Below are 14,353 nucleotides of genomic sequence, written 5' to 3'. Positions count from 1 at the left end.
TTATGATACATATAGCCTATATATCACACAGTGGCCTTTGACGGTATCTGCATATGGTTTTCAGTTCTGTAACATGTCATTTTCTGATGAGTTCTCCTGGATCAATGATTACAAGAACCTTGAGTTCTGTTTTCAGCCAAACTCACCAGAAAAATACAACATAGGCTGATTTTTCTAACAGAGTTTACATTAGCAATATTTAGAAAGACAACCTGGAGTGGCCGTGGAGATTATAACGGAAGCTCAGGAGGAAGTCAGGGGACGTAGTAGTGATAGAGTCGGCTTATGGTGGAGGTCAGGGGTTGTTTGGATGGATTAAACTCAGGAAGCTTGTACATAAAAAATGTACTTGTGTAACATATTTAACTCATGTACGTAGCATTATTTACGTCACTTGTAACTTTCCTAACTAATGTACTTTAAAAAAAAAAAAAATCAAACAATGATTTTTTTTTTGTTGTTGTCATTTTGGTGACTAAAACCTAACCTAACTGTCACTGTTTCTCAGAGTTAACAACGTGTTTGTTATTGCTACCGTGACAACAAACATTTGGTATGCCTCTTGCTGTTACTGTACGGTAATTGTGTTGTTTTGGCAAATTACCCATTCTGTCACATCAGGGCGTGTCGGTCCTACGGGGGGTGCTGAAAACATTTGTTTATGTTGTTTTGGGAGTCAGTGGAAATAGACAAATTTTGCCGTTTCTTCCGGAGGACGTGTAGGAAATGTAGAGCCAAGTACAGGTTGGGACTACGTTTTCGCAAAGTAATACAAGAAGTTATGGTCATGCTCATGTTCACATGCGAAAACTATACACAGCCAACAAAATCAATCCATAGCAATCTGATAGGGTTGCCTATTCACAATTGATAATAAAAAAAAAATGTATGAAGCAAAAGAAAGTAATATCTCATTGGTCATTAATTGTTCATGTGTATCCTCACTGCCACAGATGATTAATTTTACACTACTGGATTAATCTAAGAGGGAAAAAAGACAAGCCATCAGCAACAAAGACCAGTTCTTGTGTCTCCAGAAGTGATAATGAATGTCTGCTATGACAGAGGCCTAATAAAACTGATTCAGTGTGTGCGCCCATGAAGACGCTAATGCAGACACCGAAGCCTGAGATCGCAATGTCCCAATACAACATCCTGAGTCATCGCTTTCTTTAAAGTGAAGTGATCTGACTGAAAACATTCACAAGCAGACATTGAATCTGCTTCCTTAAGCAACTAAAAACCATCTCAGTGATTGCTTGCTCAGTGATACTTGCTGCCAAAGTCTTTTCATCCCCAGATGGACATTATACTAAGTCTTTGTGAGTAGTTTGTGTCGAAGTCCAAGTTATAGAAAGGTGCATTTTTTTTTTCTGGGGGGGGGGGGGGGGGGGGAGGGGGGTGATAATGAAGAATAATAGATATAATGGGAAAAAGTGTGCCATTGCAATCAACTGTGAACTTGTAACAGTAAAACATTTGTCAGTAATTAAAAAAAATGTGCATCAAAACATTGTATAACATTACAGCGGCTCAAAGATGAGAGATGTTTTTTGCATCTACTAGATTGAATTTTAATCCAAAACTTAAAAAGTCTGTTGTTTGCCTAATATTACAGCTAGTCGATGGAATAAGTGATGAATGGGCTCCCAACCACTATAAATCTGTCATAACTCCAATTAACCGCACCTCTTTCAGGTAGAGGATCCTTCAGACAAGAAGAGGCTCCAGTCTCGCTGAATATGATTATTCTGGGCCGATTATTCTAATCATAATCGACCCAGACGACACAGGCTTGACCCAACATTTATTAAAGCATAAAAATCTATATTAAACTGGATTGTTTATGTTATACACGTATTTCCTCCAAGAAGTCTGACACGTGGGAAATATTTGCTTTCTTGATTAGATTTAGATGAGAAGATTTATACAATTTCCTCACTCTCCAAGACATAAGTAATTTTATCAGCTATTTAGATTATTTTAGCATGAAGACCAAAAGGAAGCTAGTCCAAAGATAACAAGCCGGAAGCTGTGACTTCCCTGGCCCTTACTGTCACTGTGAAAGTGATCATTACAGGCTTTTTGAAAAGAATTGTCAACATAATACTGAGCAGGCCATTTTACAAGAACCTTGACAGTTTGACTGCTGAATAATACCGACACTATTTCTCAAACTTTGGCATCTTCTACTTGCGCAAATGGTGATATTGATAAATGTGTAATAAGATCAAATCAAGTAATGCAAAATGTATCTTCGCCTGAGGCTTGTTATGTTTAATGTCCTCGTCAAAATGCATCTTCCCAGATATTACAGATCACAGGTCCTCTTAAAAACCCATACACATGAGCATACACATGCACTTAACGTGAGCAAAAAACTATTGCTGCAGGGTACAGTGTGTGAGGATACTGCAGAAATAAAAGTCCCTCCCCTCGATTTTATGACTCGTGTTTGCTGTGGTGGGAGAGTGAGTGGAGGAGAGCGAGAGAGTACGGATGTAGAAGAGTGGTGATGTGCTGGTACCCTTCTCAGCTAGAGAACATCCATAATGGAAGATGCTTTTGCTGAAGTGAAACCCTAAGTGGAGAGAAGTAGTTCCACCAACTATTTTTTTTTTTTTTACAATCTGAGAAAAGGTAAGTGAGATCTGTGAAGAGCAAAAATGTCTGTCTCTCCTGGCATCAAGCCTCGGGAACATGTGGACATGATGTACATCTCCATAGAGACAGCCATCGCCCTGGCCTCTGTGCTGGGGAATGTGCTAGTGGTGCTGGTGGTGTGCGTGAACCGGGCTCTCCGTAACACCACCTTCTGCTTCATTGTGTCTCTGGCCGTGGCGGACATCGCTGTGGGAGTTTTGGTCATCCCTCTGGCTATCATCATCAGTCTGGGATTTAACACTCAGTTCTACACCTGCCTCTTCCTCTCCTGCCTGCTGCTGATCATCACCCAGAGCTCCATCCTCTCCCTTCTGGCTATAGCCTTCGACAGATATCTGCGAGTCAAGATTCCCACCAGGTGAGGAACTGATGCACAACCGGTTGGTTACACTATACGTAGAAAAGTGCAACTTCTTTTTCTGAGTGCAGATATTAACTAGATAAAAGAAAATATGTGTTAGTTTGGTTGTCATTGTGTTAGATTGTAAATGTTGTGATGATAGTGTCTAGAAAAATTATAGTATTAATATAATACATGATGGTCTGTTTACAGTAAGAACAACGAAATGTTCACAAATATAGGAAGTGGATGTCAGCATCATCCTTGAATGGTTGAGACTGCCCGTTCCACTTCATTGCTGTTTTCTTGCTCAAAATAAAGGATGATCCAAACGAGTCGGCAACATGCTGATGGCATAAGTGCAATATATTCATTGGCCGATATAATTATCACATAAACTAAATTGATACTGCGTTGTACGGCATGTATCTCTTCCCATATAATTTAAGTTAAGTGAAATACCTTCCGTGGAAGCAAAATGTTCTCATTAAACTGAACTTTGTCAAATAGCAAACCACTTAATTTTCTGTTACTTTTACCAATAGTTTCTTTTTTTTGTTGTCTTTATCATTAGAGAGGATTAAGTGTCAGTCAAGAGGAAGTGGTTCTCAGTGCTGATGTCTGACAAACAGTAGCACCATAGATCATTTCCTGCTCAATTGCAAATCAATGGGCTGGACATCAAAAGCTTTTAAGAAAATTAAAATGTCCCTGTCTGCCTAAATAACTGACATAGGCACTGTTTGTTAAGGGATTTGGCAGTCACCCACACTACCTTTTGTTTACCAGTTGGATCCTGATGTCAGCAGCTGGCACTTGTGAAACATATGCTTACTTCTGGAAAGTAACAAAGACATTTATTTAAAGAAAAACTATTAGTGTGTGCATTTAGGTGATCAGAAAACCTGTTATTTCTTCTCTAATTACACTGCTCAGGTACACCACAATAGTGACCCAGGGGAGGGCATATGTGGCAGTTTGTCTGTGCTGGATCCTGTCCTTCCTCACTGGATTGGTTCCGATGATCGGCTGGAATAACCACGACGTACAAGGAAACCTCAGCAGCTCTGATGAGATAGTCTGCGAGTTCACAGCTGTCATGAGGATGGACTACATGGTGTACTTTAATTTCTTCGGCTGGGTGGTGGTACCACTGACCATAATGATCACCCTGTACGGGGAGATCTTTCGGGTGATCCGGCGGCAGCTTAACCGCCGTGCTGAGGCCACCTGTGATGGGGAACGGTATTATAGGAAGGAGCTGAAGCTGGCCAAATCATTGGCCTTGGTGGTCTTCCTCTTTGTTGTGTGCTGGCTGCCAATACACATCATGAACTGCATCACTTTCTTCTGCCCAACGTGTCACATACCCAAGATTGCCATGTACATCGGGATTTTCATGTCCCATGTGAACTCAGCTCTGAACCCGATGGTTTATGCATTCAGGATAAAGCTGTTCCGTGCCACTCTGATCCAAATCACTCGCCGTTGCATGTTATGTAAACCCGCAGAGCCCACCTCGTGCCCCACCACCAGCACACCAGTCCTGACCAAGAAAGTGGATGTAAACCTGTGACGAGGACTGCAACACTCCTTTTTGAGCTTTGGGACACGTTCATATCTGTAGCATTCACATTTCTTTGACTCAAATCTTGGTCAAATGAGCCTTCAATCATGGGGAAAAAAATTATAACCCCCCCCGCCCCCCTCACTGTTCATAAATTTGTTTTCAGTCAATGCTTCCTTAATTGATTCATATTGAATTGCAATGTGTTTGTTGACACGATAAGTGATACGACAAACATTTCATGTTCGAAAAGCTTGTTGGAGAGTTCACCAGAATAAAAATGGATAACTTCTTCATTTGGCCAACAAATCTTACAGCTCTTAATTTACACAAACATCAAATTGAAATAAACTTTAAAGAGGATTAAGAGTCTGCTCTGTCGGTTGAGCTAAATGCTAACATTTGATAGCCTACCGAGCACGTAACAACAATAATTTTGCAGCTATTGGGCAAAATGAAAAGTTGACCAGCTGGTGATGCTCGAGGAAAAGTCGGAGATCACCAGTCATTCATTCTGTGTAAATTATCAATATTTGTCCAATATTTCATGACAATCCATCATACGTTAGATATTTCAATCTGGACTGGTTGAAGAGATTAGATTTAGAATTAATTTGAACATTTTTACATTCGATTTTTGAGGAGTCATATGAAAAAAAGGAGAAAGGTCAATGGAGAGTACACTGTTCTGCATTTTTCACGGAAACCATTCAATCTCCAGAGAAGTGAAAAGGCCCTGCTTGGAATGCAAATGAACAATTAAGTCATTACATTAAATGAAAGAAAACTGGCAATATCGAAGCAACTCAGCCATAAGTCTTTATAACAGCATGCAGGGACCTCTTCAGTTAATTCAGCTCGTTTAAGCCATATTTCACAACCTCTAGCAGAAAGGGGGAAAAGGCTGCAGTGCATCTGAGTAAATTACCGCAGAACATTATATCCCACTGAAGTGATTTATTCCAACTCTAAAGCTGAAGTTCCAGTAAAGCTGCATCAGTTCTACTTTGTCATCAATTAGACTTCTACCAGATTTCAGTCTTACTACATCCACTCAGGACCTCATAAAAGAAAAAGTCTTATCGGATTTAGAATTTGCATCTTGAAATGATTTGTGATTTGATACCACCGGGTTTTGTGCTGTGGTCTTCAGGTATTCATTTAACTCAGACATGTAAAAGCTTCACCTTCTATCTCTTTATCTCTGTCTGTCCCTCAATCACAATCACAATCACATCAATAAATACATTACCATCTGTCACCTTCATCCTCGCTGAGGGATTTGAAACTGCTGAGTCTGGTCTAATCCCCAGCCCTCATCTTAGTGAGGTAGGTACAGCATAACCAACTTGGCATTTTACTGCCTTCGTACGACACTCCAGTGGCCAGTGGCCTTACAAGTGCTGAGGGGACGTAGCATGGTGTAATACTGGAGACAAAAAGCCAAGAGACTCAATTTTGTGAGTCTAGCTACGCTCCATCCCATCAAAAGGACTAATCTTCTTCAAGGTAAGGCTTCTTATATTGCCACTAAGAAAAATATTTTGATGCATCTAAGTAACATCCTCTACTTCAGTTTTCAGAAGTAATTTTAATATCTTGATTTTTTTTATTTCTCAGATAATAGAAGGAAACTGAAATTCAAAACCCTAAACCACTAGAAAATGGCTGACAGTGATATGGCAGAGGACAGCCAAGACCCAGAGGCTCCAGAGGAAGAGCTGGAAGGCGAATATGAACTCTTGCTACACTTGAGCAAACATGGAGAAGCTCGCCGTGCGCTACCCTGGAAGCAGTGGACCTTCAAAGAAAAGGCAAACTATTGCATGGATCGAATCTTCCTCGGCTTTTTGGCCATTTTTGTCGTTGCTTTGCTCATGGAGTGTGGCTATAAAATCTGGTATGTGTCAAAGGTGAACAAGATTGGAGAGACTGTGACAAGTTCAGTGGTCATTTTGTTCAACTGGCTCTTCACGCAGGACAAACATGAGGAGCTGGCTGAGTTATAGATTGTTGAAAGAGGCTGATCACTTAATGGTAACATCACTTTTTTGTGTGTTTTCTAAATACAAAAGGAAAATGTGTTTTTATGAATGCTCAGTAAAGAATCCGTTTCTAGATATATCTTAACTGGAGATATGTATTAGTTATTCTGGAACATTATTTTTCATTTTGAACGGATGGGAATAAATATTGAATTGTGTCGTATTGTAATTTCCTCATCGCACTATCCTCAGAGCAGCACATTACACACCACTGTTGTTACATATTATTGATGATTCGTAACATCTGGGTTTTTTTTCTTTCAATATCCCAAATCAACTAAGTGATCACTTGACTTTTCATTTTAATTGTAACTGTGCAATTAACTGTGCAGGGCAGCTGCTGCATTCATGTTACATGAAACAGCCAGCTGAATAGTTTTAACATGATTACAACTATTTTATAGGCTGATGACATTGCAGCATGCATATCACAGCCTACTTCCAAGGTTTGTTCCCAGTGTGATTTAAATGACAAGTTTAAAACCATTTAAGTGTCACTAAGGGGAGCCATGAAAACGTCTCAATCTAATTGTAGTCAATTATTGTACAGTTTCAGTTTCTTTATTTACGTATTTCCATTATTTGTTTTCCCTTTTAATGTGGCATATTGTAGTTTTTCAAATACATTTAATTGTGGTCTATAGTTATCACACAAATTTGATAATATCTTTAGAAATAGAAATAGATTTTTACTTTGAGATGTTTACTTTAGAAAGACACATGTCGTTTACAGCTGTAAAATGAAATTATCATGCCCTGTTTCTCACGTTTCTTTTAATTTTTGCATCGTGTACTCTAAATAACAATTAAAAAAACTTTTAGACAAGCTATAGAGTGCAGAGTAGACGCAGTTATGTAAGCAATTTTACAAATTTCAAGCTACCAAGAACTGCAACTTCATGTAAAACATATTTTAAGAGCAAAAACAGAGTGGTCCAATGGGAGGTCCAAGCGAAGGAGAAAAGGTAAAACAAAAAAAATTCCTACTCATGCATATATAAATTCTTACAGTGTTTAATTGAAAGTTTATCTACCACATTACTTCCAACAAAAACTATGATAAAAAAAATACTCTGCCATACAAACTATCGTTTAAATAACAGCATCTATACATTAAAACAACGTCTTCAAATATATCTTAATCTAAACACTGAACACATGAAGCCGCAGTCAAAAAATGGGACACGTTTTATGTTTAAGATTTATTTTCGTCACGTACACTTTTCACTGAAATGGTGACGTAGGCGTCTGTCATCCAAATAGACCAATGAAATCGAGGCACTCCCAACTCTACAACTTCCGTTACCGCCCCTCAGCCTCTTCCGGATTTCCGAGCGTGACTGACGTTTCGTGTCTGTTTAGACTTAAAAGTAAGTCCAAATGTCCATCATTTAAACTTACGTCGTTACGGCTAATTTGTCCCTCATTCTGTTTGTTTAACATTACGCATACTCAACGGCTGTTGTGACAGGCGGTAACTGCGTCGTTGTTGACTGGCGCACCGTCACAAAACGGCAGCAGACAAAACACTGGGCGCCATGCTGTCCCGTCTGTGAAGCCCCACGTGTCACTTATCAAAACGATTTAACGCTGCGAGACTTGTCCCGACCACGGGTCCCGGCTGTGAACTACAAACTCCAGCAACGGCGTTTTTATTCGGTGTGTCATTTCAATCTGGCGTCGTATTAAAGTACGGTGTGAGAAATGGTTATAAATATACCCACCGAGCATGCGCGTCAGCCTCCTGGTGGCCATTATAGGTACGACCGTAAACAGTGTTATTGTCATTCAGGGTGTTTCAGAAAGACACAATAACCACTGTTTTCTTTGGGAAAGGAAAATAAGAATATAATTAGCAGCACAATTCATAATGAAACTATTAGTTGCAACGTTATTTATTTATTTTTTTTGTGTGCCATAGATCAAATTTCATAATTCTTTCCCTTAGGGAATCATTTAGACCACAATAAATCTAGAGAATGGGGACAGCATTTTATTATGACAAATTTTAAGACATTAAAGACAAATTGATATTTTGGGATTTCTTGTTTTGTCTAACAAACAGTCCAAATCCCAAAGATGTCCAGTTTCCAATTATATTAGATGTAAAAAAACAACAACAACAGTAAACGTGCAGAAATGTGATCATGTCGTATTTGTCATTTTTAGCTTCAAATTATGAACTTAGCTATTTTAGATGTTTGGAGAATGAGCTTACTTTTTTTTTTTTAAAGACTTGTAAAGTCGTCTTCAGTTGTTTGTGTTTTGACTCGCTTGAATAAAGTCTAAATGACAAAAGTTCCAGGAGGTTTTAAAAACGTGAAAGTATCGATGTCGAGACACGCGGTGCTATATTATTCTTTTACTTTGGTAGACTGTGAATTTAGGTACATCAAAGATTGTTCACCTGTAATTTCCTGTGTCCTCCCTGCAGAATGCGTTACGTGGCCGCTTACCTCCTTGCTGTGCTCGGTGGAAACACCAGCCCCTCTGCAAAAAACATCAAGGACATCTTGGGCAGCGTGGGAATTGAGGCCGATGACGAACGCTTAAATAAGGTTCCACACTTACGCATTACAACACGCGATTCCCCCCCCAACAAAACTGCCGACTTATTTTCCACTGAAAATGCTCCGTGGTTGAACCTTTTTTATTCTCTGCAGGTCATCAGTGAGCTGGAAGGGAAAGACATCAATGAAGTCATGAACTCAGGTAAAGGCCCTTCAGTAAAACACCGCTGTTGAGTTCATGATGTCATACGTGAAAGTTGGCTAAAATTCGTTGTTTTTTTTCCTTTCCTCTTTCTGCAGGCCTCTCTAAGTTAGCCTCCGTACCAGCAGGTGGTGCTGTGGCGGCACCTGCCGCTGCTGCTGCTGGTGGGGCCGCTGGAGCCGGGGCTGCACCTGCTGCTGGTAAGGACATCCATCCATCATTCTTACGTTTTATTAATGACAAGATGTTTTTGTAAGATTGCCTGAAGTTCTGATTGGCATTAAAGCGTATGCTGTTGTACTTGTATAGCAATGCAGAGGCCACGATGCCATCTCTTAATTGTTCTTGCTGACTTCGCTCAGCATTGACTGCTTTTCTTTATCCTCATTTACAGTGGAAGAGAAAAAGGAAGAGAAGAAAGAGGAATCAGAGGAGTCAGATGAAGATATGGGTTTCGGACTCTTTGATTAATCTTCCTTCTCTGTTTCAAAAGCAATAAAAATGTAAAAGGTTTACACAAATCACTGTCTCCTTGTCTTCTAATTGATTTTAAAATAGCTCTTACTTAATTATGACTGTGCAAAGGTAATTATTCCTAAAGATATTACAGTTAGGTGTTGCAGAAATAAATTGTCTGGGGCTTGATGATTGAGCGCTTTTTTTGTTGCCTACTAAAAATAGTTTTGACTCGGCAACTGGTCATTATTAGGCAATCCAGACCCTGCATGTGGTCAGTCGCTCATCCTGTTGGTTAGGTAACTGAAACCACATAACAGCACAGTCTTAAAGGGAAAAACAGTGAGCCAAACACTGAAAACGGGATTAGAAACTCGCCACTCCACAATTCACTGAGTTTTTAGTTGTCATCATGTATTTAATGACTTTATTGTTGGTGAGCAGCAGTAAAAACAGGCCCTTAATCTAAGTAGTGAATGAAAAAAAACCGAAACGAAATGATTCTCAAGTTAAAGATCTAAAACTTAAATGTCATGGTCAAGGAGATGAGATTTGTTAGTTAGAGTTAAAGACGTGTGGAAAAATTATCAAAAACCTGTGAAACAGGTTTAACAACTTAAAGGGGAAGGAGGTCAAGTCGATCGTAATATTCCTCTCCCAAACATAAGTTTAACTTCCAGTGTCCACAATAGATACTTCTGTCAGTAAATGAAGTTAATAATAATTCATTAATATTAGCTGCTGTCTAGAAGCAGAGTCCTGGTGTTGTGCGTGCAGGGAAACCTCGGTGAAGCGGAGCTGTCATTAATGTTATTTATTACTTGCGTACTGTCCCAGCCATGAGCCGAGATTGTGATTCCAAGCGTTCATATGAAATGTGAGTCATTAATCTCAGCACAATTCAGCTGTTGTAATTTTCATTTTTATTCAGCTTTGACAGCGTGACAGCTTAATTAGTCACTGAACCCGTCAACGCCATTTAGGAATCTTTGGGAGAAATGCAACGATCATTTTTCCACTGCCCGCCTCCTTCCACGTCCCGTTTTTGTCCTCAAGACACCCGAGTTAATGTCAACAAAGTAAGCGAGTTAAACTCTCGATGTTGTCTTTAAAACAACAAAAACTCCTCTCAACTTAAAGAAGTGAGATAATTCCATTGTCTATGGAGTGATTTTGTGTCAAGGTTCCCCTAAAACTAGTTCTATTTCTGTGGTTTATGTCACGCAGCAGTTAATGCACATGTTAACCAAGCAGTTCCTTTGTATTTTTGCTCTAATAACCTGCGCCGTATCTCTGGAGTATGCGAGTGCATGTACTGCATAGCACTGCACCGGATGCAGACAATCCCGCGAGATCGTTATATATTTCCGGCCGGATATTCAGGCGGTCAGCCCTGCTCCATCATGGCACACTTTAATTACGTTACTTATACATTCCATCTCATAATAATAAGATCTGCAGCACCTTGTACGCTGCCGATCTTATTATTAATTCTGCCTAGCAATGTCCACAATCTTCTTTATACACATGCACACGTTTATTATCACGAATAATCGATTGCACAACAGCAGACCAAACCACACCGCATGTTGTTGCAGCAGTTCTTGCCATGACATTTGAATTTGTCTCCCAGGAATCCACTTATTCAAAAAAAATACAGTCCCATGCTGCAGGCAATTACAAGAGCTGAATTGTTCATTCAGCAACTCGGCGGTGAGACTACAAAAGGCGTGGCCGAATCAAGGTCATTTTTCAGTGCTTCCCAACCTTTTTGGGCTTTTAACCCCTTAAACGGAAGCAATGTCGACTTGTCACCCGCTGCAGATGTCAACCTGTTCAACTTAAAAGGCTTTATTTTAATTTTGGAGGCCTGTTCAAGTAAAAATGTTTGTTTATTGACCTGAAAAAAAAGCTCAATTTGACAAAACCCTTAATAAACAATTAACAAAATTATTATACTTTAAATTATAATAATTATATAAACAAAACTGTCTTTTGCATGTAACGTGTTTTGGCGTGTGGACGTGACGCTTTTGTGACGTTCTCTGGAGCTGCGGAGCCCAACATGATCACTACTGACAGGAACACGAAGAGACATGCTCATCCAAATATCTTTGTAATCACCTAAACAAGCCCCAGCAGCTACATACTGGCTTCTGGCTGTTTGACATTTTGACGCCTTCAAGTACATTTCACAGGAAGACGGACAGATTTCTTGGAATAATGTTAATGGGGATTATTTTCCTGAAAGAGTGAGAAACTATCTTGGCAAGTCTCGAGCTTAAATTGCTTCATTTAGTGCAAAGTCACGGAGGTACAAGTTCAATTAACCGATAAAACGTGTTGTGTAGATACAGTTTCATGATGACAAAACTACAAAAAAAACAAAAAACATTAAATATCTTTTATTTATGTCACATGAATGCCAGCATTCATAACAAAAATTAACAGTAGATTAGCTCTGTACAAAGAAATTCTAACAAAATATTGCACGTAGTTGTCCAGCTTACACTCGTGAAAGCTTATTCAATTCAATTTGGCCAAAGAGCATCATGTTTTAAGTACTTGCGGAGCCACCTCATGTCATTCTGAAATATTGTTTTTGTGCTTTCGAATTTCTAAGATGATTTCCCATGTGAAAGAAGTCAACACTTCCCCTACAAAAGCGCACAGTCAAACCTACGGAGCATCGGTGCCTGGGCGTGATTGTGGCCGTTTGTAAAGAGGAACTAATGCTTGCGACACAACTTTAGCTACATGCGCGATGCTGAGAAAAGTAGTAAAGATGTCACTTGCAGTTTTTTTTTTTTTTTTTTGCATCAGTGATCGCAGTCGGCCCAGGGATGATCTGTACATGCCTGGAAGAGACGACAAGAGTTTTAAAACAAACCTCGTACCGGGACTTTTCTTTCCGTGTGACTGCTTGTAAGCTTTACTGTCATTTTTCAGAGTCAAAGCAAAGCGAAGTCAACATTTTCATCAAAAACACGTTTTTCAATATTAGAAGAATTTAGTTTTTTTTTTTCTGCTCCCTTACCTGCGTGTATTCAAATCGGTCCTTAAGGTACCGGTTCCCCAGACCAGTGATGTGGCCGACGTTCTGTCTGGAGAGCCCGGCTATCCTCGCCGTGAAGTCGAACGTGAAGGCCAGTTTGACCAGCTCGGGTGCCGTTGGTTGGACGGTGGGAGGATTGAGGGTCGGCGACGATTCTCTCTCCAGGCACGCGTCGGCCAGCTTCTGGAAGGAAGTGTAGGTCATCTGCTGGAAGAAATTGTTCAGGGTGGGGTTGTCTTTCAGCTGGAGGAGACAAGCAGAAGAGGGCTGTCAGTAACTACAGTGCGCTTTGACTTACCGGGGATTTTGTTTTTGTTTTTTACTGCAAATAGATATCCATAATAAAGGAAGAAAAAACAAAACAAAACAAAAAAACCACCCCATATGATGCTTAAACACTGCTGCTAAAAACTGCAATTCAACATCGCACAAAACCTTTGGAAATAATGTGAAAAGTCACAATCGACTACAAATCAAGGCGATCGGCGAGGTTTAAATAATCTTAAATTACAGCTGTAGAAATCCGAAAGCTTTGAAGCAGCTTTAGTACAGCCGCAGCCGATGAACATTTCCATTGTTGATTCAAATCCGCCATTTACTTTGTCACCGCATTGATTGTTTGGTCTGTAAATGTCTAAAGCCCACACCGGCACACACAAACGAGTTGTTTTTGTCCAACCAGTTACGGAGATCGCTCGCGATCACATACGACAAAGAAAAGGAGGAAATCCTCACGTGCAAGGAGCTGTAAATGTTTGGCGTGTTTCGCCCGATCATTATTTACTAAATAAATAATATTCTGTCACTGACTGATCATTGCAGTCCTACACAAACCTCTCGCACGAGTATCACTTTTATGAAAAATAATGGTTTCGACACACCGTGATGCCGATGTGCCAAATGACATGCAGTGTTTTGCATAACAGGTTTTATGACTTGTCGGTGAACTCTAACCTCTTCCTCCCTAGCTCCTCTTCCACCTTAGCCTGTCATCGCTGTTCACTGCAGAAAAACTTTTAACTCATGCTGAGGTCATTAAAAATGACTCACTAAATATTGCTGTGACACAATCCCTTTGGCAAAACGTTGCGTCGCAGAGTTGGTACGTACCACCTTAATAAAACTTTTTATGGTATATTCTGTGAGCTTTTGCTTACTCTTGAAGCACCTTTTGCCTCCTTAATAACAAAACTAAATGCATGATCGGTTTTATGAGCTCACATTTTGAATAATATCAATAGTTGCCAACCTTGTCATCTATGGCGTCGCCCTGCTCCTTGGTCAAAGCGACGATCCTGTTGATTACTTCCTCTGAGACCAAACAAATACAGGGGTGACTATAATAAATGCAATAAACAGCTTAAGGTAGTCATGACACCAGAAGTGCTTTACGTAACATTACAGTTATGAGTGTATATTAGCCAAAATATGGACTAAAAAAAAAAAAAAAATGCATGAAGTCAACTTAATGTTCACTTCCATATTTGGTATAGTAAGTAATTGGTTGCTTAGGT

General features: G+C 39.8%; 3 protein-coding genes and 1 long non-coding RNA gene across 4 annotated transcripts in view; 3 read left to right on the top strand and 1 right to left on the bottom strand.

Moving 5' to 3' along the window:
• Nucleotides 1-2,491: 2,491 nt before the first annotated feature.
• LOC138616647 (adenosine receptor A1) lies at nucleotides 2,492-4,741 on the top strand. The gene is made up of 2 exons (XM_069691106.1): nucleotides 2,492-3,022; nucleotides 3,941-4,741. Exons 1-2 carry the CDS (start codon nucleotides 2,667-2,669, stop codon nucleotides 4,578-4,580), a joined length of 996 nt encoding a protein of 331 aa, XP_069547207.1. The 5' UTR covers nucleotides 2,492-2,666; the 3' UTR covers nucleotides 4,581-4,741.
• A 233-nt stretch (nucleotides 4,742-4,974) lies between these two features.
• Nucleotides 4,975-6,773, top strand: LOC138616648 (uncharacterized). Its single transcript, XR_011310603.1, has 2 exons — nucleotides 4,975-6,080; nucleotides 6,192-6,773. It is a non-coding gene; the product is annotated as an uncharacterized lncRNA (long non-coding RNA).
• A 1,117-nt stretch (nucleotides 6,774-7,890) lies between these two features.
• On the top strand, nucleotides 7,891-9,849 carry rplp2 (ribosomal protein, large P2). The gene is made up of 5 exons (XM_069690602.1): nucleotides 7,891-7,986; nucleotides 9,051-9,174; nucleotides 9,280-9,328; nucleotides 9,427-9,528; nucleotides 9,723-9,849. Exons 2-5 carry the CDS (start codon nucleotides 9,052-9,054, stop codon nucleotides 9,797-9,799), a joined length of 351 nt encoding a protein of 116 aa, XP_069546703.1. The 5' UTR covers nucleotides 7,891-7,986; nucleotide 9,051; the 3' UTR covers nucleotides 9,800-9,849.
• Nucleotides 9,850-12,174: 2,325 nt separating this feature from the next.
• LOC138616650 (uncharacterized) overlaps nucleotides 12,175-14,353 on the bottom strand; it is a 4,419-nt gene continuing 2,240 nt past the window's right edge. The window contains exons 4-6 of the mRNA XM_069691110.1: nucleotides 14,089-14,150; nucleotides 12,822-13,082; nucleotides 12,175-12,642 (exon numbers count right to left, since the gene is read on the bottom strand). Coding sequence (XP_069547211.1) covers nucleotides 12,604-12,642; nucleotides 12,822-13,082; nucleotides 14,089-14,150 — 362 coding nt within the window. The 3' untranslated portion in view covers nucleotides 12,175-12,603. The remainder of the gene's footprint in view (nucleotides 12,643-12,821; nucleotides 13,083-14,088; nucleotides 14,151-14,353) is intronic.

The sequence above is a fragment of the Brachyistius frenatus genome, unplaced genomic scaffold (assembly GCF_029030835.1).
Source record: "Brachyistius frenatus isolate BFR_SWC_R1_liver_20210118 unplaced genomic scaffold, ASM2903083v1 Contig_10, whole genome shotgun sequence".
Classification (NCBI taxonomy): domain Eukaryota; kingdom Metazoa; phylum Chordata; class Actinopteri; family Embiotocidae; genus Brachyistius; species Brachyistius frenatus.
This window is presented reverse-complemented; position numbering and strand designations above follow the sequence as displayed.

What these genes read in the sequence shown, in the direction of transcription:
- LOC138616647 (XM_069691106.1), top strand. Translation starts at nt 2,667, where the DNA reads ATGTCTGTCTCTCCTGGCATCAAGCCTCGGGAACATGTGGACATGATG. An exon ending in CGAGTCAAGATTCCCACCAG is followed by an intron (nt 3,023 to 3,940) that starts GTGAGGAACTGA and finishes TACACTGCTCAG; the next exon opens with GTACACCACAATAGTGACCC.
- rplp2 (XM_069690602.1), top strand. Translation starts at nt 9,052, where the DNA reads ATGCGTTACGTGGCCGCTTACCTCCTTGCTGTGCTCGGTGGAAACACC. An exon ending in ATGACGAACGCTTAAATAAG is followed by an intron (nt 9,175 to 9,279) that starts GTTCCACACTTA and finishes TATTCTCTGCAG; the next exon opens with GTCATCAGTGAGCTGGAAGG. An exon ending in CAATGAAGTCATGAACTCAG is followed by an intron (nt 9,329 to 9,426) that starts GTAAAGGCCCTT and finishes CTCTTTCTGCAG; the next exon opens with GCCTCTCTAAGTTAGCCTCC.